This window comes from Cryptomeria japonica, chromosome 10 (genome assembly GCF_030272615.1).
Source record: "Cryptomeria japonica chromosome 10, Sugi_1.0, whole genome shotgun sequence".
NCBI classification, from domain to species: Eukaryota; Viridiplantae; Streptophyta; class Pinopsida; order Cupressales; family Cupressaceae; genus Cryptomeria; species Cryptomeria japonica.
Genome location: NC_081414.1, coordinates 598,137,245 through 598,161,982, shown reverse-complemented (window position 1 = coordinate 598,161,982; position 24,738 = coordinate 598,137,245). Strand labels below are relative to the sequence as shown.

Below are 24,738 nucleotides of genomic sequence, written 5' to 3'. Positions count from 1 at the left end.
TAATTCAAAAATACAAATTTTTTTTATTTTTTTTCAAAAATACAAAAAAATCATAAAAAAAATAAATTGTTACCTGGTGAAAACCTGGCAAACAGGCACCTTGTGACACATAAAAAATTGAAAAATTAAAAAAGTAAAGAAAAAAATATTTCATCCAATGGTGAAAACCACTTTGGTGGCGCCCTGGGCAAGTACCATGGTGAAAATCGGGTCACCGAAGCCATGCATAGAGACATTGCTCCTCCCTCCTTCAGGACTCACTTTCATCCTTTCACTTTGCACACACTCACAACCTATTCATTCATAACAAACGTACCCATTCCCATCATGGCTTGTTATTGATCTACCCAAGATTAGTTAGCCATTCATAATAACATTCCTTTTCACCCCTTCCATCCATAATAAATCAGCTCCTATCTGTGGCTATCAACTCCTATCTGTGGCTAAGGCAAATCCTATGTCTAGTGATGGGTGTGGAACTGAGAGCATCACACATTCCGAGGAGTATAGTTTCTTCTAGTTTTCTTCAGTCTATCCACGCACAATCCACAATAAAGCAACACTTGCATCGCCAATCCGCAATAAAGTTTTGTCTTCTCCGCAATAAAGTATTAGTTTTATGGATTCAGTTAGTTTGAAATGAGACACAAGCAATAACAATGGGCTCCAACAAATCAAATCTTTCAATAGACTCGGACAACATTATGGTTAAGTGCTATCTATCCTTTTGTGAAAGCAAGCATTGTGACCACAATCAAATAGACTTCTACAAGTGACAAGAGACACTAAACTTGAGGACTACAGTGGATGTTGGTGTCGAGTCTTGGTTTTCTTTTGATTTTATCTTTTGGTGACATGTCTTTTAGCTTTTCCAGGATGTCTCTAACTAGAGATTTTATCTCCAGGATGTTTTTGACTAGAAAGGTGAGGATGGGGTATCGTCACCTATTTTTCTTTGTTGTCTGTGGATTGTCTCTTAGTAATGCTATGACTTGTCCACGGATATGAGGACACTGAGAGTCTAGTATGAACTGGGGCATTCATTGTTTGCGACTGTCTGATCTCCATGCAAATGGGTACAATGACTTTTTGGGTCGAACATATATCTGGATTGTCATAACTTATTTGTCATAATAAAGCTCAATGATGATAACACACAAGAAGCTCTTTCATTTTCATATCTTCTACATTTCATCCCCCTTTCTTGATTGACCTCCATCGTCCTTCTTGAGTCTGTGTAGCCTTCTATCACATGACTGAGTATAATGACACACCAAAAATATTTGCATTTCATGTAGTTTGCACCTGCATTACCACATATTTGTATTGCATACATACATATAGATATCACAATTGCATTACATTCTGTACACAACACATGTTAGCACATTTTACATTTTTATCATGTAAACAGTTTTTTGCATTATCATATTCATCTGCATTTCATACATTCACATTTGCATTGGCATAACATATAAAACATAAAAGAACATAAATATTGCATTGCATCATGTACATATTGGCATCCATATCATAGACACAAACATCATGAAACATATAAAAGCATCACATAGGTACACATGCATATAGCTGCCGCAAGGATGAATCTCATATATATATAATCATAAGTGTCATGATACAATGATGTCAAAATCATGTGGCTACAATCACCTGAAGGTGTCATCATACAAAATGGTACAAAACTGATACATAGGGAGCCCTCTAAGGCTATGATGAACTCCCTCCCTCGGAGCCGGCTGGCCTCAATGGAGTCTAAGCCTTGGAAGGACCCACCCCAAGCTCATCTCTCTTATCCCCTCTATCTGGTGGTGGTGGAGGACCCATAACCCCACCGCTAGATGCCTGTCTCCTGTCTCTCCCTCAAGTGGTCGTCATAGTCCGCGATGGTCTCTGGAAGCTCCTAGCTTGCTGATCTGGTGGCATTTCTCCATAGTATAGGTCTCTCCAGTAGCCTATCTCCTCCCCGTCCCACAGAACATAGGCGTATCTAGCTCCTGTGTCCTCTATTGCCTGCCTCTCTGCCCTCAGTGATGTCTCAGCCTCTATATAGTGCTGGATAGCCTGATCCCTCTACTGCTCAGTGTCTCTCAGTTATGTCCTGAGCCTATCTCTCTCCCGCTCGAGATCTTGGATCTCATCTGCCTGTCCTTGGCAGATCTCCCTTAAAGCTAGTAACTCATCCTCCTCCTCTCCCCCCTCACCCTATCCCTATACCTGTGGCTGCTCTTGTGGCTTCCCTTATTCTCATCCCTGTACTTGTCCCTGTACCTGTCTGGGAACCTGTGCTACTGACACCTGTAATGGCATTCCACCTCTGCCCCTCACTATGTGACCCTATTGAGCTTGCCTCTCCTCTCCACCTTCCCTCCTCAAAGCCACTCTCCTCTCTCCTACTACACCCACCTCCTCCATCGGCCCCTACCTCCGCCATCTCCATCTATCATCCCCCCTGGATCCATCAACCGTGGAAACGGATGCTCTGCCCAATATGCAGTATACTCTGCATCCATCCCTGTATCCTCTATCTCTGGTCACATATCCCAAGGCAAGGGAATCATCTCTACCAGTTGCCTCACTGCCTGATCATAAGACAACAATGGCCTGAAGTGTGCTTGATCTCTCACTATCCATGCATACATCATGGAACCCTATGGCATCCGTTGTATCTTGCCAAACTGCATGCCCACCCTATCCACCAACTGCCTCTCAAGAACATATGGCATCCGCCCAATCAGATACCTACTCTAAAATACATATGGCAGCTCCACTGCATCATCCTCCCACTCCTCGCACTCTCGGTACGACCTCCATACTACACTATCCAGCTCATCAATGACCCTGCACCAGTACTCTAATCTCCCAATCTGCAGCTAAGATGTAATCATATCATACACATGTACAAAACTGTGCCCATGGCCCCTGCCTCTGAAATGAATCGGTCGTGTCACCAACAGATGCTCATATGCCCACACCTACAACAATGTCACTCTGCAGCCCAATCCTGTTGATCCACGATATACAAACTGATGTAACTCATAGTACAAGTGTGCCAGCAGACACAGTCCCCATGCAAACTTGGTGTGCTCTGTCACCAATGTCTCTAGTGTCCCCCCCATCCCACAGCCAATCCTTGGGTCACCCTATCTGAACAGAGGAACCCATGGATCACTCCGGTCAGTACTGCTGGTAGTGCTAATCCTGTCTGTGTCATGGTATCCCAAGCCACGTGTCCGACCCTCATCTCCAATCCTGGATCCTGGAACACTCATCTCAGTGCATCCCTGTCTCTATCTCGATCGTAGGGTACTAACTCCCCATCGATCGGTATCCTCAGTATCCTATAAACATCCTCTAAGGTGACTGTCATCTCACCCATCGGTAAATGAAAACTACAAGTCTCTGAGTGCCATCTCTCAGCCAGTGTGGTCAGCAACCCCATGTTCGCCTGAAACTCAGGCACATACAAAATAAGATGCAGGGCCATAGCTTGAACTGCAGCTCTCTCCTCAACTGTCAGCTCTGCTCGCAAACTCTGAGTCGACAGGAATCTCTCTCGTGACTCCAACATTGGTAGGTCCTCCTGTAGTCAAGCAAATCAACTGTCTCAATCATAGTGGAATTCCCTGTTTATCACAAAATGTTGCTTTTTATCATAGTGCTTATATCTATCATATGGCACTCTATCCTAGTGGCACTCCCTGTTCATCACAAAGTGTTGCTTTTTATCCTAGTGGCACTCCCTGTTTATCACACAATGTTGCTTTTTATTTTAGTGGTACTCCATGTTCATCACAAAGTACTACATTTTTGCACTCCCTATTCATCAGCAAGTGCTTCTCTTTTTAGTACTCCCTATTCATCACAAAGTACTATGTTTTGGTATTCCTTGTTCATCACAAAGTGCCTCGATCTATCCTATCCTAGGGCCTCTGCTTGAGTATATCCTCTTGAGTAGTTTCCTAATTGGCAACGTATGTTCTATCACAGAATTGTCAATCCTAGCCCTATTTGCTATTCTAATCTTCCCTAGAGGACCTACTTGAGTGTATCCTCTCAGAAACTTATCCAATCGACAGCGTATGTTTATTACAGAACTGTCGATTTGGCCTAGAAGACACAAACACACATTTATGACATAAACGTGCTTACATACTACACATACATGCTTGTCCTATACAGACGCGCCTGAATCACACAAACGTGCCTCTGTTCAGCACAGATGCACCTTTCCAGCATAAACATGCCTGCACAACACAGACGTACTCGCATCTGACATAGATGCCTTTGCATTCATAGACGCGCCTGGCACAAACACAGACGCACCTAGCCAACCCAGACACACTTGGCACCAACACAGACGCATTTTAGCATTTTTTTGACCCCGCTTGACATATCTAAAATGCATTAAATGTGCTACCTAACATGCATTTATGACAATAATTAATGCAAAAAAGTACAAGGAAATTTTTGTGGTACTCACCGGCTCTCCTGCATCTACTGGCCTCTAAAATCGGCAAACGCGATCGAATCTATGCACCAATGCCATCGCTATTGACTGCTGACTGCTCTTTGCTCTCTCTACACTCTATTCTCTTGGATGTGTGGATGACAATGAGGATGTTTTCCCCTCGTGGTCTATCTTATAGACTACCCTAGCCCTATCCCTAGCCCTAGCTCTAGTCTCTCGAGTCAGTCTTCTTTATCCCCTGACTCTGTCACTCTATCTTGTCAGTCATTCTAGCCTTTCTTTCTTATCGAGAGATTGTCTGCGATCTTTTCAGAAATTTTCATCCAATCTCTTGAGGGGGTATATCATTCCCATCTTGGGGCAACTTTGTATCAGTTCATATTATCTTCTTTGAAACAACGCGACAAGCTGCATTGTCTCAAAGAGGGACAAAATGTAGACACCTAAAATTGTCATGTCTAATTAAATAAATATCTTTATTTATTTAATTATTTTAAGCCTAATTCTTATATTAATTAAATAAATCTTTATTTATTTAATTAATTCATTTATCCTCTTCTAGCCTTATTTATCATTTAAATAAATACTTTTATTAATTTAAATTGTCCTTTTCCTAAATTAAATAAATATCTTATTTATTAAATTGATCCCATTTCTTCTATTAATTAAATAAATCTTTATTTATTTAATTAATTCATTAACCTTTTCCACCTATGACACATGTCATTCATCTCTTAATTCCTACACTACCTACCCTCTCATTATTTTCTTATTTTCTCTATCTACCCTCTAATCATAGCCGACCATTTATCTTTTACACCTCTCAATCTTATCCCTCCATTTCTTGTAGTGTCTTCTATATAAGGGGATGTTTCCTTCATTATCAACCCTAATCATTCTATTCAATCATTCTAAGCATTCTAATCAATCATTCTATTCAACTAATCAATCTTTCAAGCATTCTACCATTCAAACTTTCATATGCGATCAAGTCTACTTACAACCACATTTCTGTTCTTTGTTGAGCTCTTATGCACACATAAAATCTGAGAGCAAATATATCAAGCAAGATCAATGGAGATCCAAACCCTATTGGACATGTGATGATATAATATTTATGATTTCATTTGATTTGCATTGTCTTAGGTAATCTTCATATGTTATGGTGGATCTTTGTTGATTGATAGGCTAGGGTTTTGTGGTTGAATTCATTTAGTCTTTCAATATTGTTGTTTCCATTTTTCACCATAAACAAAAAGTACTAGAGAAAATATTGGCTAAAGGTCAAGGAGATTGAGTCAAAGGTTATTTTATATAGTTTCTAGATTTTAGTGATCATCCCAATTGCCAACAAGGAGTAGTGTTAAGATCACATCTATTTCATCTAGGACATTACAAGAATAATACTAGAATCACAAAAGGAACATCTAGTTTCTTGCAAAGAGAATTAATAGTTTCAAAGTATCTTGAGAGTATTGTTTGACTTTAGCAATAATTTGGAAGTGGACAACCAATCACCACTCAACTTCTTCTTTTTTAGTTGAGTAGGTAATGGTGTTTTGATGGGCTACAAGAGCCATGTTTTATGTGTTGCCAAGTGGGTCATTATGTGAGAGATTTTCCTTAGGTTGTCATGAAAAAATTGTCCTACTTTTTGTACTTTGAGAATCATTTTACCCTAAATACACCTTTCATCATATGTTCCACATTTTGAAGGCCATTAATTTTATTATTGGTGACAAAGAGATTTTGGTAGTTTTGAGTGACATGATCAACATTTTAAAGATATTTTATTGTTGATAATTTATTGTCATAAATTATTGCACATTACTAATATTTATGATGCATGCCACTAATAAGAGATTGAATTAATCAAATTGATTTATATCTATGGAGTCCATGATTTTTATTAATCACACACGTGCTAGTTTATATGCATTCCATCTATGTGGTATGTCTAACACGACTTCAATTATGAAAAACTTGATTATGTGTTAAGGGTAATCACCCTTCTATGAGTTTTCATGATCACAACTTACCTATCTATGCTCACACACTTATTGAACTTGATTTAACCATATAGATTTATATGCTTATATATGAAAAATATATGGCTTATGAGGCTATCCTTAACTCATGATTTGCCTATACTTGAGACAACATTATCTCATGGCAACTAGATCACAAATCTATGATATCATTCATTTGCTTCATGAAAATATATTATATATTACAACCTTACATTTCATGTGCTAATGTGAATCTCATTTTACTATTTGACATTTGTTATATGATTAACATGTTTACATGTATACTTTTTACACATTTTTATTGTGACAATTATTACATGTTTTTCTTTACTATAGGATCCATGTTCTTACCCATTTATTTTTTTATACATTTTATTTGATCGTCACATCATGTTATAGTGGTATTTGTTACATTCACATACATTATTTTTAATACTATGTATGATATCTTACTTATATATTTTAACTTCTTTATCATGCATCATTTTCTCTTTCCTCCAATTCCCTGTATATGACGTGTAAACAATTGAAAGGGGTATACACTGTGACTAGGAATTTTATTCCTCTGATATCAAATAGTGACTTATGCTATAATGAGACTCATCATTGCATTTATATAATTTTTTGTTGTACTAGATGCTTGTAATACGCTACATTTCTTTTTCATTTTCTCAATTAGGTGGAGTCCCACAATGAAATCAAATGTACCATATTGCATTACTACAACTAAAAAGATTGAATTATTCATAATCAAATTTGCATTATTAATAATCAAAGTTGCATGATTGTATTGAACATTTCATATGAATCTAGTGGACTATTATTATATCACTTTATGTATAGACATACTTTATAAGTTCCTCTATCTCTCTCTCTCTCTCTCTCTCTCTCTCTCTCTCTCTCTCTCTCTCTCTCTCTCTCTCTCTCTCTCTCTCTCTCTCTCTCTCTCTCTCTCTCTCTCTATCTACTTTTTTTTTTTTGAAAATAGTTATTATTAAGGCTATATAAGTTTGTTTTGACTAGATGATAGATACTACTCATTGTATATCATTTTATCTATTTTCCAAGTCTAATAAAGCATAATCACAAATGGATTGTTGGAGACAAAATTATTTCAAAAAATGATCCGTTGTTTTATATGGACTCAATATTCCTTCCCCTTTTGAAATAAAACCATTTTTTCATGCATGGTTGGGAATGATCACATACTTTAAAATGTATGCGCAAGTTAGGATTCACACACACATTAAAGTGGGGACAACTCTAATGGTGTATTCACATTCCCATGCCATTTCTCATTTAGTCATGAGCCCCCCTTAGTAGGGAATGCTTTTAATGTAATAATATATAAATATGTGGCATAATCTTGTGTTAATTTTGGCTCATGGTTCAATCCTTATCCATTCCTTATTTCACGCACTTTGATATTTTTTGTCACTTATCACACCATATCTTCTTCTCATTTAGAGTTGTTTTTGTTGTAAAACAAGGTGAAGAAAGCTTGCAATATGAACTTTAAATGAATATTATTGTAAATTTGAAACTAAGATGATTGTAGAATCAAAATAAGAACAAGAAAACTATTACACATAAAACACTCAATTTACATGAAGAAGCCCTTTCAAGAAAAACCTCCACCACAAAAAGAGAGACAAGTATATTACAAATCAAATGAAGATTACAACAACAATACACTTCTTTTGTAGATCTCTATAAAATTGGGAACCACTTCGTTATGTTAGAAATTGAACAATATTGAATGAATAAATGTAGCTTAGGCCCTAATTTATTGAGATTTGTGAGGATGAATAACACCATGATATCATGAAACAACATTCTACAAAACCACTTGGAAAAAATCATGCGTGTCTCCTTGAAATGAGTCAAAAACACCCAAAATAGCCTCTTATAGATGCTCTTACAACTGCCATAAGGCATCTCTCATGCATGTGCACCTACGTAAGGATTCCATAAAATATAGTCATAGATCAATAATGCTTGTCATAACCATCATATATGCTCTTACAACCCTTGAAAAGTGTCCAACAACCTCAAAATGGAGGATTCCAAGAGGGGATGCCTAGCTCCTATGATGGTACAAGTAACTTTTCCTTTACATGATCTCTTTCACCACCATTGTTTAATGGTTTGACCTCTTATGATAAATTACAAAAGATATTAGGAAATTAATAAATAAAAGATTTACAAGGTTGATGGCACCTAAATCCTAATAATTTCATATACCTAACACCTCCACATAATCATTATCTCCATACATTCACTTGCTATCCTGAGACTTGCACTTGGATGCTAAGGGTCATTTTTGAGCCACCTAGGATCTATCACAAGGAATTTAAGTTTGACCCTTAGATTTTAAAAACTAAACTACCAAATTCTTGCCCTTTTTTGCTAGCCTTAATGGGTGGACATGACATACATTAGCACAACCTCTTATTATGGTGTTACAATAAAATACATTCAATATGTAATTAATTCATGAGAGTTGACTACAAGGAGAAATTATCCCGGAGTACACAACACTTCCTATAAGGACAAAAGAATCAAAATTTGCATTATATTCATCCAAGCCATCTTCATGCTTAAGAATATTATCTTCAATCATTCACTTAGAATCTTAACCTCGATCCCAAAGGGGAAATATTAACCTTGATCCTAAAGGGAGTCAAGATAGGAAAACTCAACTCTAATGACTCACAATTTCCCCAACGGTATTTTTAAATACCACAATCCTTATGAGAACTTAATACTAGAGACTAGGAAAAAGGTTTTTATAAGTCAACATTCTATGAGATCAATCCTATAAGTTACAAACAAATCTCACACTAGAGATTTCTTTTGCATGCTCAAGGTCAAAGATGAGAGACTCAAGATTAATTCATAACAAATTCTAGGCCTATTCTAGTATGATCACATTCATTGGTAAAAAAACATCAAATTCTTAAATTTCAGCAATTAGATTTTATGTGACATCGACACAAATTCTTTATTATCATTTTCAAAACTAAATATCTTATCCATTTACATTTAGCTTTCAAATAATCTCATTATATACATAAATAAATTAATCGTATAATTATTAGCTAGATTTATTTGATTAGTGAAAGTGATTATATTCTTCCTTTCTCTACTAAAAAAACTTAATGTTGAAAATTTGATTTAATGGGTGGAACCTAGCACAAAATCTTATTTGTCTCTTGAAAATGATCGTTAAGGTAGAGGACCCAATAGTTGAGCACCTTAACTTCATGCTTCTAAAAATCCTATGTGAAAATTTCAAATCACTCCTAATTTTTTTACAACATCTTACTTGGCAAGTCCCTTGCTTATAACCAAGGTTTTAGGGTCACATCATAAAATATGATGCCACATCAGCATGTTTTTTGTGAAGGTGTCCAAAACAACCAAAAAAAAAAGTGAGATTGATACTTGTGCACTAAGTCATGTTTCATTGGTGCACTAACGTGGCATCACATGATTCATTGCATTTCAAATCTAAGGGACACATTTAATTTAATTATGGTTAGTCATCATCAGTACTAAAAACTTTAAAGTCACAATTATTGATGCAATATTGTCAAAAATATTGGGCATTAAATCAATGATTGTGGACATTAAAGCAACAAGTCCTATCCCACAAGGGGGTAAGTTATGCACGACTCATTTGTAGTGTAGTTAGGTACCTACCGCAAAGAATACAAGGTAGTCCCATATTGCTCTAACCCATCTGTAGACCCATATACGCATCGTGGACTATAAAAGACCCTTTCCTTTCCCTTTATCACAACTATTGAAATGTGCTCAACTACTAAATCCTCTCCTCTACGCATCATTTCAAAATGTTTGAAGTGTATTCACATCTGGATATAGCATATCAATTTATTTGAGCCTTTTATTTTATTACTACTTGTCATTAGGCAAAGTAATATTGTAATGAGTTTTTGTTTTTACTATTAACTAGTTATTAAACAAATTTATTTCAACCAATTATAAATAAGAATGTTCTAATTTTTATTTTAATCTTTTTTTTTCATACAATCTACATGCAATTTTTTTAATGTTTATAATTTATAAAAAATGATTTTTCCACAATATGATTGGCTAAACTCATTTTAGTTGTTATACACTCAATTTTCGGATTATAAAACAAAAACACCAAATTTTCGGAATGAAAGTTTTATTTGTAGATTTTTTTGGCATAATTCTAGCCACTTTTTTTCATTATAAAACTTTACGTGGACGGTATTACCCAAACTTCAAACAAAACCCTAAGAATTTGTAGCTTTTCGCTAGCATAATTTACTGTCAAATTGTTAATTTCTAGAGATCGAACAAACTGGCTCCGATAGCAGATAGTAAAAGGAAAATTGTTTGAAAAATAAAATCACGTGTCTGAAGCTTGCACAACAGAACACACTGTGCAATTTGAATTTTAGGAGTAGCTAAAAAATAAATCATGATTGAGACAAAATTATTTTATTTACGTCCACATATCGAACAGTTGATGTGATGAGAAATTGATTGTATGGCTGCTCCAAGTACTTCAAATTCAATGTGCATGTGGTTTCTTTAGAAGGCTGCTTTTTTCTTGTGCATTTTTTTTTATATTTTTAATCTGTTTTTCCAAATAATTCCATTATAGTGGATTTTCAGACCTGGCTTGCTGGCGCTCGTGTGACCCCCTTGGTGTCTTGCGTCAATCTTATGTGTGCTTAATGTTTTCCCCATGTTGCCTTGGTGTTTGAAGGATTCATTTGTGGTTGCCTTGTGTTTTGGTCTCTTCACTTCATTATTTCTTTGATATTTGTTTTCCCTCTGCATGTTTTTTTTCTTAACAAATTGCCCCTGGGCTTAGGTAAATGATCGTGCCCCTTCCCTGAGGTCGCTCGTGCGAAGGCGGATGGGTAGTCTGAATAATGGTGATCCCAGTTGTAAGAATGATGAGGTTGTTAATTTGCATAAGGGAAAACATGAAAAGTTATCTTACAAAGCAGTGGTCTCGGAGCAATCGGCCACAATTTGCCTTCCTTATGCTAGCTTCGATGGATCATTTTGCAGGCATGAGCACATGGACACATAGAACGGTTCGGGAGGGTCTTCAACTGATGGAGATAGACTCAAACCTGGTGATGGCAGGGCGACCGACGAACCCGGAGGGGGAGGAAATGGTAAGTCTTGTCCTCTCGGGTTGAAGACTCTTTCCTTGTCCCCAAATGAAGATATGATTAAAGCCATTAGGTCTGAGTAGTTGCACTTAAGAAATATTGCAATTTTTTTTGTATGCATGGATAAAGAATCTTTGCCTTCGCGGAATTTTTTTGATGACTGGATTGCAAATGTTTGGGGCAAGAAATTAGGTATTCATGTTAATTTTTGCAGAATGATTCAGAAGGGTTTATTTGTAATTTTTTTGAAATACCATAATATGCAAGATAGGGTCTTGAAGAAAGATTTTTGGAATGTTGGGCGCTCCTTGTTTAGGGAATTTCCTTGGTCTCCCAAAGGAAATGTCGAGCAGGTTATTGCTCGCTCCTCCCCTAATTGGGTTGAAATTAAGAACCTCCAACTTGAATTTTGGCCATTCATTCCTCAAATTCAGAAACCGTTGGGCTCGGTTTTGCAAGTTGAGGAATCGAGAACCACTCTCCTCACTTGAATGCTAGGCTCTTGTTGCACTTGATCCCGAGGTTGTGTTTCCTGACATTATCTCTCTTTATTTTGAAGGAAAAAGCTTTGCTTGGGAATTGTCCATGTTGGGCAATTTGGGGGCCTGTTTCTTCTATAAAATTAATGGGCATATGAGGAGGATTTCCCTTCTCTAAAAAACTCTCATAGTGCTAACTTTAATATTTCTGATAAAGGCAACTTGAGAAATGATATTTGTAAAATGCAGAAATCTGTTAATTCAACTAAGGAAGGCAATACTTTAGCTGTGGATATCTCATCTGACAATGGCATTGAGAAGGTCAATTATGGCCTTGATTGCCTGGCTGGTGATAGTAATGGCACTAAATTTGATAGTCTCTCCAATCCTCTATTTGAGGATGAGTATGAGATTGTCCAAGCCTCTGTCATGAATGATCCCTCCAACATCCTTGTTGGGTGTCACCCAATACACACTAATCTTCCTAATTGTGATAAAGTGAAAGTTATGAATCCCTCCCCTCATCCCAGATTGAATGCTCAACATCTTGCCCTTGCAAGTATTAAGGAGAAAGTTGGTTTTATAAGGAATACCTTACAAGTCCCATATGAGTTGAAGACAAGTAACCCCTTTTCTGGTATCATGAACTCCATGGTGGATGTATCTCCTGATAAACAGATTGTTCCCTTTGGTGTTGATGGTATGCCTATCAGTAATGCTAAGCAGTTTATAGAGATGGTTAGTAAAAAAGTTAGAAAGAAAAGGAAAACATCTGATAGATAAGCTCTCTCTAATGACAATAGTAAAAAAGGCAATGAGGTGCCAGAGTGCTTTAATAGGCTATACTAAAATAAAAAACCCTCCACCAAATAATTTGTATGATGATGCACATACATAGCTGGAATGTTAGGGGCTTGAAGATGTCTGATAGAAAATATGTGGTTAGGAAATGGTGTAACAGTATCAAGGAAAAATACATTCTTTGCCTCCAAGAAATCAAAGTGGTAGGGTTTCATGCTTATACTATGTTGAAATTCTTGTGGGCTCAGGCCATAGGGTTCCACTCCAATCATGATAGGGGTAAAGGTGGTATTGCCATTCTGGTTGGTCCTAAGTGGGTAGATAAGATCATTTCTAATGGTGTCTCCCCATTCCAAAGAGATTTGTGGGCCACTTTTAAAGAGAAAGACTGTGTTTTTGGTATTTGCAACATTTGTGCTACTCATGATTATAGAGATAGAGCCAGGCTTTAGGATTGGTTGACAACCCGTCTTCTGAATGCCCATTGGAATTTTGTGGGTGACTTTAACATGATAGAACACAGTGAGGAAAAAAGTGGTGGCAATAAGCATTGTTGGAAGGGTAATGAACATTTCTTTTGGGCTAAATTCAAGAGGAGATTTAATTTGGTAGATCCCCTAGAGAAGAAAAAGGGCTCCTTTTCTGGTATTTGGTTCACATGGTGCAATAATCAAAGTGCTAAGCATAGAATGTATTGTAGATTGGATATATTCTATGTAGATGCTTCAATTGTGTTTCTCCTTCTAGTATCTCAAATCATTCTTCTATCTTTGTCATTGTTAACTTGGACCTTGATCCTTCCTCTGTGATTCGACCTAAAAGGGAGAATGGTTTCAAAATTAATGTCTCCTTGCTTAATGATGAGGACACTGGTGAAGCTATTAAGATGGTCTACCATTTGACCAAGCTATGTATTCCTGACCTCAGACCTAGGGAATAATGGGAGGCTCTTACTGTTACTTGGAGGAAAATGTTTCAGATCATTGGTAAGAAATATGCTATGGATAGGTCTAGAGAGGAATCTTTTCTTCAGACTAGGCTCAATGAGATTGAGAAGGAACTTCAGAGTAAGGGGAATGACCTGACACTAGAGGGAGAATTATCTTCGGTCAAGAATATCCTAAGGAAATTGCAACACTTCAAGATCCAAGGGCAGAAGGTTAGAGTTAAAATGAATTGGATTAAAGGTGGTGAAAAGGGAACTCACTACTTCTTCAATCGTATTAGAGCCAATAATAGAAGGGAACTTATTGAAGACATTCAAGTCAAAAATTCTATCACCAATGATTTGGTGTCCATTAAGGAGGCTTTCTTCAGTTTTTACGGTGGCCACTTCTCTTCTGAACATGGTGATATGAATTAGGAGGCCCTTGAGAAATGCTTGTTGTTAATCCCTAAGAAAATTTACTGTGAGGAGGCTAAGGCTCTGAGTCATAAGATCTCTCTAGAGGAGATTAAAGGTGCTATCAGTTCATTGGCTAATGGTAAGTCCCCAAGGTTAGATGAGTTACCTGCTGAATTCTATAAGAAGCACTCAGAATGGATACACTTCAAACTATTTGCATTGTATGAAGATGTATTTAAATGGGGATCCCTTGGAGAAAAAATCAATAAAGGTGTCATCAAACTGCTACCTAAAGGTGGGGATAAGACTCTGGTTAAAAACTGGAGACCTATTACCCTACTAAATATTTCCTATAAAATTGTTGCAAAAGTATTAGCAAGGAGGATTGTTGGGTTATTGGATAACTTCATCTATGCCACATAGACTGGATTCATTAAAGGTAGATATATTCTGGAAAACCTGGTTACTAGTTGGGAGGCAATGCATTGGGATAAAGCTAATAACCATAATGTTGCAATGATTCTTTTGGACTTCAAGAAAGCATATGACAGAATTGAGTGGCTCTTCATTAGAGGAATGTTGTAAGCTTTTAGTTTTCCTTCGTACTTCTGTAGATGGGTTGATATTCTTTTTAAGGATTCCTCCACAGTTGTTGAGGTTAATGGTGAAATCTTTGAACCTATCCCTTTAAGGAGGTCTATTAGGCAAGGTTGCCCCATTGCCCCGACCTTGTTTGTTATTGTTGTTGATGCTCTTTACTACATCCCAAGGGATCCTGAACTTGGGCCTTCTATCAAAGGACTTACTCTTCCTAATGCTGATGATCTGACCAATGCCCAATTTGCTGATGATACTGCTTTATTTTTGGCTTTGAACGAGGAAAACTTTGATAATGCTATGAATAGATTATGGTTTTTTTGTTTGGCCTCTAGAGAAAAGGTAGCTCCTCACAAATCTATAGTGATTGGGTGGTATGATGTTCCTCCAAGTTGGGTTCCCTACAAAGGTTGGTAGTGGGCTGGTCTGAATTCTATTGTAAGGTATCTTGGTATTCCCTTTGCTATTAACCCCTCTACTCAAGATATGTGGCATTGGATATACTCAAAAATTGAGAGGAAACATTTAAAATGGTAGACTCACTTTCTCTCCTTGGTCGGAAGAGTACAAATTGTTCAGAAGGTTCTTTCCTCTCATCATATCTATTGCGCCTTTGCATGGGTGTTTGCCAACTACCAAACCAATAAGCTTGAGAAGATCATGAGGGACTTTTTATGGTCTGATGAGATGGGTCACAATAAGAGACATTGTGTGAATTGGAATTGGTGTTGTAGACCAAGGATTATGGGTTGATTGGGTATCATAGATATCAGGGCCCGTGACATTGCCTTAGCCTCCAAATGGATTGTCAAAGCTCTGTATGGTAATGAACCTTGGAAGGTGCTGATAAAAAATAATATTGAAAAGTTGGTTATAAAAAAGGCAAAAAGTGGAGCAATATCCCTTTATGTGATATTGTATTGGGGGATTATAACATGAAGGTGTTTGGTTCTAATGTATTTGCTTCATTATGGAAGGCATGGTCATAGGTAAGGAGGTTACTCCCTTCCAAGGATGCTATAGGAACTCTCCTTCATATGTTGTTGTGGGTAGATCTATCTGGTGGGGGGTGAACTTAAATAATAAACCTCTTGCTCTGACTCAAAGCTGCTCTGCTAAGATTTGGAATGAAAAAGGTATTTCTCTTATTAGCAATGTACTATTTGACAATCGACTTGGCTCTTGGGATGAGATCAACTCTAAGTATGGGATTCCTCCCTCACATAAGAAAACCTACTCTCTTATTGGTAAGGCTACAGGTTGTTTCTTCCTTGGTAAGATTCTGGATACTGACTCCTTTTTGATGCAACTAAAATGGTTGGATGGTTCTTCTTTTTGGGACATCTCTACTAAGCAGATTTACATGATGTTGAATGATGACTACTCAATCTTCACTAGAGTTAATCAGTGTTCGGGTCTTGATTGGCCTAAGTCCAGGTGACAATTTATTTTTGATTTTTTTTGGCATTCTCTCATTGATCCTAAGAAATCTTGTTTTAGACGGCTTCTTCTTTTGAAAAAATTAGCTATTGGTTCCTTTTTATTCACTGAGGGTCTTAAACTTATTAGATGTGGTGTGTGTAATGTCTAGGAGTCCTTTGAACACCTATTTTTTGAATGTGAATTTTCCCTTGGTGTGTGCTCCATTTTCCTTGGCCCTTCTATTGTTTGGAACCATTGGCCTGGCCCTTCCTGGAGTGAAATCCTTGCTGGTTTTGTAAAATCTTTTGACCTTAGGATGAATCGGTTCTAGTCTGTCCTTTCTCGTGAAGTCTTGTGGTTTATCTGGAAAGAAAGAAATGGAGAGGTTTTTCAAAACAAGAGGAGGAGGCTTATTGAGTTTAATAGTAAACTCACACAATTTTACATTATGGCACATGTTTCTACTGTCTTGGAGATTTCTAAAGACAGGTTCATGATTCTGGTCAGGGAAGGTGCTCTTCAGATTTGCAAGGAAGATATCCAATCTGTTCAATACTTCAAGAAACATATGGATATGCTACATCCAAAGGAGATTGAAGCATTGGCACAATATATGCAGAGACTCAAGATTGAAGATCCAAATGAGCCTTCTCCTAGGACTGGGGAGAAATTTGTAGGAGCTTAGTGAACAATGTGGTTCTTTTTGCTATATGTATACTCACACAGGAGGCAATTTTGTTGTACTAATCCCCTTATATACGGTTCATGATGTAAAACCAAGTGATCTGACACAGGGCTATGGCCTTTTTGATATACATGTAAAAATGATACTGTAGATAGTAGAAACATGTAAAATGTAGGACACCAATTTGATGACATCTTCAGAATGGTTATGATGTATATGTTTTGAACTATTTTAATATGAAAAAAAATTCCATTATAGTACCTAGTGACTTTAATTTTTTATCCACCTTTGCACGGTTAAAAATATGGAAGATGAAATGCTTCTTCTATTCCTTTTAGGTAAAATTACAAATCCTCTCTTACCCTTTTTTAAGGTGTCATTCTTTTAGATTATTTATGTGTTAATTAGAGTTAATCTGAAGACTTTTTATTATTATTTGATTAGGTGTCTTTTATAATAATTTTAGTTAGGTTGAGTTATATAATATACTATTATTATTTTTAGTACTAGCTGTTAGCTAAGTAATAAAAAATTGTTCACTTTTATGATATATTAGGTGAATCAAAGCTCTTTTTAATTTCATTAAATTTTTTAATTTGAAATTAATATAATTAAAATAAAAAAATAGATATAGATTTTAAAAAATAAATTAAAATAAATAATATAGATAACATAAAAAATTAGAATTAAAAATTAAAATTTCTATTTTTATAGATAATACAATTATAATATGACTAAATATATATTTTTGATCGGTAATAGTTTTTGTATTATATTGATGCAGAATTTAAAACATACATAGATACATTCTCCCATAATCCATTTACATGTTGTAAACAACAAACCCCCATACTACCGACAACCATACAACATGTTCTAAAAACCATACAACCTATGCAGGTCAAAAAAAGAACCAGTTCAGTGCTGCTCCTGCCAAACCCAAATATTACAGAAATTAGTTTAAAAGTTAACTATTAACAGTAAAATTTTAAAGCATATAAAAAAAATGGCCAGATGGCCACTCACTCGTTGTCGCTCTGGCTCTCCTTCTCCCCTCCCTCCTTGGCGACTGAAGCTTTACCCCTTGTCGCTTCACGTTTCATCTTTGGGATGCAATCCAGACATTCAAAGTCGAGGTCACCTTCCAAGCTCGCCAGCAACTGAACAACCCAACCTTCCTTAAACCTATCTCTCAACTCTCTACTGACTTCCATTCATGCAACAACCTTTAAAGCCTTCAAGACTTCGTTCGCCCTAATTAGTTTCACACATAGCTTCATAGATTCCCATCCAATACGAGCACATTCACGACATTGTTCTTTTAGATCATCCTCCGACCCATGGACAAAAGACAACAACTCCTCCTGGTCATCTCCCTCCTTGATACGAATGCCTACTCGAGGCACAACCCACTCCAGAAGTGAGTCGAGGTTGATCAAGTACTCCCCATCAATCGGTTTGGTCAATGTGAGTCTGATCTTCTCCACCTCCAACTCAAACTCGCATGCCCATGCCAAAATCAAGGAGTACACCTCCATATTCGTCCGACATCGATGATGGATATACACCACCTCTTCTGCAAGCATGAGGCGAGCCGCACTCCTCAGCTTCTTCGCCTTGTAATGGAAAAGTCCCTGCATCCTCTTCTTTGTCACTTTGCCCAGGAATGACACCAACTTCTTATCTGTGCGCAGGGTGAAGTTTGCTTCCATAGTCACCTGCAAATTGAAAACACTCCATCTTCTGCAATGACAATGTCATAACAACCACAAAGTATTGCATCAATTAAGAAACACACAAGCTCTAGCTCGCAAACCAAAAATAAATAAATTCCTCCGCTATCATTTGGGATGAGTAATAAATGCAAGAGTGATGGCGTAAATGCCATGAGATTGCACGAAAGATTTGCTGCCATCCTCCACCCTCACTAAAACGTGCGACTTGCCAAGGATAACTACCACTTTCAAAGAGCAAGCGCCAGCTTGCGTGGTGTGCTTGCCAAAAATTTCCTTTGCTTACATATTGTAGGCTGCAAATTCCTAAGACTACATTTAAGACCACCTCCACAGTCTTCCATCTCCTTTCCACCACTTGGCCATATAATTGTCCATATCACATCCAATATTAGAGAGCAAATCTGCCACTGCATTTGCTCCTCGCCTGACATGGGAGACACAAAATTCCACAAATGATTTGAGTTTCTTTTGGATCATAGACACCAAATGATTTAATTTCCAACATGGAGTGTTGCCTTTAGCAATTGCGTAAATAACTACCTAAGAATCTCCTTCCAAATGCAGCCATTGGACTTCCATATTTAAAGCCAACTCATTTGCCAGAAGTGCTGCCTGAGCCTCCGCTTCATTATTCATGCCATCTTGCAAGCGTTGTGCTCCTTTGAAGAGGATAGACCCGTTATCATCCCTCGCCACCACCCCAACACTTGAGATTCCCAGATTTCCTCTTGAAGCATCGTCGAAATTGACCTTTATCCACTCTTTACTAGGTGGTTCCCATATGACATCCCCTATATCTGAAAAAGGATCAACCCCCAAGGACCCATTAACGGGTAATATGACTAAATATTATTATTATTATATATATTATACATAAAAAGAATATTAGATATATGCAATCAAAAGATTATTTTTAATTAAATAACTAAATCAATCAATAGATGTGTATATGTATGTATATGTGTGTATGTTATTTTATTTTGTTTTAAATTTATTGTTTCTAATATTTTATACTGTTTTTATATGACAAATCTTAAACAAATAAATAATACAATTTTTTATATCAAATATATTTAAATTATTAATAGATATTGAATATATATTTTCTATTTTTAAATTTAAATAAATATTTATATAATAATTTATACATAAGTATTATTTATTATATAGTTATATTATATTAATTATTACCATTTAAATTTAAAAAAAAAAGATAGATTAATTTACTATTTCTTGAACTATAGAAATAATCTTTATTTTGCTTAAACTTAAATTTGTAAAAGCACATTGACTATTTTTATTTAAAATTACATAACTTCAACTTTACATGATTAAATAATTCAAACAAACTTTATTTTTTTAACATTAAAACATAATAAAAAAAAATAAATTAAAATAAATATTAATAATAATACTTGTTTACTATATAACAGCAATGGCTTGTACTAACCATATGTGGCACTTGTTATTTTGATTAGGCATTTTTTTTTTTTTAGCCAATTTGGGAAAAGAGAATTTTTTTTTCAAATACCAAAAATATACAAACAACCAACAGGTTTTAAAATAGTTTACGGTGTACGCTGCCCGTACACCGTTTTGAGTCTAATAAAAAATCATTTCAAATCTGAACTCGGAGGTTATCACATTCGGCGTTGACAGTGGAGAAAATTTCGAAACATGTAAGGTATAGATTCTTTCCATAGAGCTTGGACTTCATGTTCACCGTCCCATACAATAGATGTGACAGCGAATTTGCGTCACTCTATTGGCAATACTAGCGCTCAGAGCCTGTAAAATCAGTACTATCGCCTGAGCGCTCAGAGCCTGTGGAAAACTGTACTAATCGTACTCATAATAGCTAATACAGAGGCAGTCGATTGAACTATGATTTATTTTCTACAATATTAATTTTTTTCCGTATACATCGCATGTGAATCTTCTCCGTGGTGCAGAGTCAGAAACTTTCAAGCTATAAAAAGAAAAATGACAAACATGCGGAGATCTTGCAGCTGAGAAATGTAAACATTAGATTGCCGTGATCGAATTTTTTGAAGTCGTCTGATAAAACTTCGAAGACAATGAGGGCGAGGGCTACTGCAATTAAGGCGGCCAATAGTGGCGGCGGTGAAGAGGCGGAGGACGGTCCACGCGGTGGCGGCGTAGGAAGCGGAGTAGGGGCGAAGAAGAAGGGCGTAGGCGTGAGGGCATGGCTGCTGCTCGACTCGTCCGGGCAGGCACAGGTCGTGGAGGCCGGAAAACATGCAATCATGCGCCGCACGGGGCTTCCTGCTCGTGATTTGCGTATTTTGGATCCTTTGCTTTCTTATCCGTCTACTGTACTTGGCCGAGAGCGAGCTATTGTCATCAATTTGGAGCATATCAAGGCAATTATTACTGCGCAGGAGGTTCTTCTGCTTAATTCCAGAGATCCCGCTGTGGCTCCTTTTGTTGCTGATCTCCAGCGCCGGTTATCTGATGCGTCTAATACCCCCGTGCAGCCGGTATGAGGCCCAATTTTATAATATTTTTATTTCCCGAGATTTCGGTATACATGTCAAACTTTTAATGTTAGATTAAAAAATATCACCCAGAAACATGAAAACTATCTGAAAGTTTGGGTATGGTCAGGTCTGCTGTTGATGCCAGTGCATAAGAGTAAGCCTTTTTTTCCTGCCTTTGACTTGCAAAAGTGTCCTGGGGGCCTGAGGAAGATAAAATGATTAAGGTATAGATTAAACATCTCCAGTAGGCCTTTACGTATGAATTGAGTGCAGTTCAAATGGGTTGATGTCAAAGATGTCTTAGTCAACCTCAATTCAATCAAATAGGTGACAGCGTATTGCAGGTAGGGCAGACAACATAAGCAGGTTGATCAGGAGAGAGAGAGAGAGAGAGAGAGAGAGAGAGAGAGAGAGATGAGCAATGTTTTAGTGCAAATTTTCCCGGGGCGGTCATGAGATCCAGTAAGCCCTGCTGTCTAAACCCTAACACTAAGTATTAACCTCAAAATTTGAGAAAATGATGCCATCACGTATGCCGTATCTGTCTCTGTTTTTTGTTTTTGTTTTTGTAGAAGTACCGAACAACATTTCTTCAATATACAAGAGATGCCAGACGATATTGCGGATTTCAAATAACTTAATTTTTCTTGATAATTTCTTTTAAGAGCAGAGTGGGTTTACAATAGTCTTTTTCTAATAACTTTGATTTCTTCTTTTTGCCATAGTCTACTTACTTCTCTAGCATCAAAGCATTTGCTGTGGCATCTGAAGTTTCATTGAGCAGTTGCTGATTATTATCTGCAGTTCATTTTTCGTGTTTTTGAAAATCCAACTCAACATGTTTTGATTTAGAGTTAATGTTTGTTTCTTTGTAAAAAGTTAAAAACATTTTCGATATAAAATTAGTATCTTTGTACTGTTTTTAAGGCAGAGCTGCGTCCCAGGAAATTTGGGGTTGTCTCAAACTTATCTCCGAATCATGTTCCTTTGCCCCTTGCATCTCCCTATACTTGAAACCCTGTGAAATATTGAATCAAATTGATAGAGAAGAACACTTGAAAAAACATGATCAAGACTGATCTCAGTGAAATAGCAGATGCCATGCTAGTAAGGCTGTAAAAACAAATATATGAACTGTCTTGAAATCGCTCAAAGATAGGCTCAAAAGAAAAGTTATACGAAAAAATGCAATCCTTTAAAGAGAAGACCAAATAAAAAGATAAGCTACAGGCTCAAAAATATAACTGTAGGAAACATAAAACATAAAATTCAAGAAAAGTCCAAGGGGTTGAGCTTAATTGGTTAAAGCATTGGGTGCTTGACGTGGAAATCCAATCTCAAATCTCAATGGGACATCTAATATGGAATTCTAAGTTGCAACTCTTGGTCATCCATAGTTGGCTTCTAATGTTGTGGTAGTTTCTGAATTGTGACTCTCTAAGTTGTGACTCTTGGTCTTCCGCAGTTGGTTTCTAGTGTGGTTGCTCAAAAGGAGCTAATATTAGTCTCATGGTTGTGCTTGCAAGAGTATGTATTGATCTCATGTTGATGCTTTTATGAGTAGAATAATTGTAAATGATTATCAATATAAAAGAAAAAAATTCTAAGAAAAGAAATGAAGACATTTTAGCCCAAGCAAGAAGGCAATCACCTTGGAAATTACTCATCCTAGCAAAGTTAGAAAGGAAGACAACGATGATGATGCAATCTTCCTGGACCTGACAAATTTATTGCTATCAAAATACCTTCAATCCCCTTAAAAAATAAATATTCTTACTAGAGCATTGTATCAAAGACAAGTTCATAGCCAGCAATAGAATTTTCTTTATTTTTAAGAAACATTATCTGTAGAACGAATATCATGATAACCAAAGAAAAATGATACAAGATATGCAAATGAGATGAATGCAAAACTTATGAATGTATTTCAACCAAATTCTCAATAAGTTTAAATGGGACTAAAAGTAAATAACATCGCTATTTTTAAGATATACATTGTGGACAATAGTTGTGGATGGATATTGCTTTGGATACAAAGATAGATTAAGCTTAATTTTGGAATCTTATATTACATCAAGTTGCTTAAAGGATGATCTATATGGAATCTTGGAGGAAAGCTCATCATAAGATTAAGGCACTCCAGCAGGTTCTAGGCACTGACGTTAACCCCAGATCTCAACAGGATGAAACCATTGATTTTGAATAGTCAGGGATTTTGGAACTGTCAGGTTCCAGTAGAGGGGAGGAATTGTAATAGACACGGTGAAAACTAAATTGCCAGTTGATGACAAGAGACAGTTTCATTCTGATATGGAAAACAAGAATTTGAAGCTCGTCAAATTCTGTACAAGAGTACTTCTAACACCTGTTAGTAGTTTTCCAGCATTCAATAAGAATTCATTTACAACCAAGATCGAGGGGAGGAGTAGAATTAAAGCTATAGCAACAAGAAGGTGCAGAAAAAGCTGAAAGTGGAGAAACAAACTTGAAAGAGCTGATTCCTTGTATCTGTAGTGATACTTATTTATTGGAGCAATATAGTCTGGTAGAAGTGCCATTGCCTCTACCATTTGGATATACCCCCCTTGGTGTTTCTTAAGATAAAATCTCGTGTTTGTGTTGCATTTTCTTATGACAGTCCTCCATTTATGTTCATAACAGAACTCTAATCCCTCCATGCCACTGTCATTGGGTACAACCAAGTAGCATAGTAGTTTTCATTGTTTGGTTTGTTAATCTCTTCCATAAATCAAAGATATTATGGTTCAAATGAGGGCAAAGATTTTAAAGAATACGTTGCAGCGGTTCATATGTGTTATTTTTTGAATCAAAAAATGCATCTTTGCTTCAGCCTCATCACCAGCAGAGGATAATATGAGAGGAAGTGTAATGTCCCCTATTGGGAGTAAGCTTGTTTCCCATTATTAAACTGTATATCACCACACTTATCATGCCTTTAATCAGATTATTAAAACTAGAGAACAATTAATTATTCATAATACAATCAATAATTATTATATTTAGGCACCATCCTTACTTCTTTCCTAAACCTAATGGAGGAGGGGGATTTACTGTCATAGGGCACTCGGAAACCAGTCTACAAATAGGCTCCCTCAAGGTTTCAGGACTCCGTCCATACCCCATCTTGAGTTACCTATCTCGTGAGGATTTACTTCACCTCTCCCTCAACAGCCCAACCTATCCTCTCACAGGCAATAGCGAATGATTAAAGACTAGGGCATTGATATAATAGTCTTTCATGCATTAAGAATCTCTAAGAAATTAAGTATGAATCTGATCTATTATTATGATCAAATGCAATCTTATTGACAATGATTCTTTGTATGTATTTATAACAGAATATACAATAACTTGTATTACATTTATATATAGAAATGCAGATATAACACAACATAAATGAAAAATTATACGATCACAAGCACGATACACCATACCAGTCTACTGCTCTG

At 36.6% G+C, this 24,738-nt stretch overlaps 1 protein-coding gene across 2 annotated transcripts in view; it reads left to right on the top strand.

Annotated features, from left to right (window-relative positions):
• The first annotated feature begins 20,396 nt into the window (after window positions 1-20,396).
• Window positions 20,397-24,738, top strand: part of LOC131049280 (magnesium transporter MRS2-3) — a 121,307-nt gene continuing 116,965 nt past the window's right edge. The window contains exon 1 of one of the 2 annotated variants that reach the window (XR_009106699.2): window positions 20,397-21,268. Coding sequence is in view for 1 of the 2 variants with exons in the window: in XM_057983332.2 (XP_057839315.2) it covers window positions 20,846-21,268 (423 nt within the window). In the remaining variant the exon portion in view is untranslated. The remainder of the gene's footprint in view (window positions 21,269-24,738) is intronic. The other variant, XM_057983332.2, reaches the window with a different exon arrangement.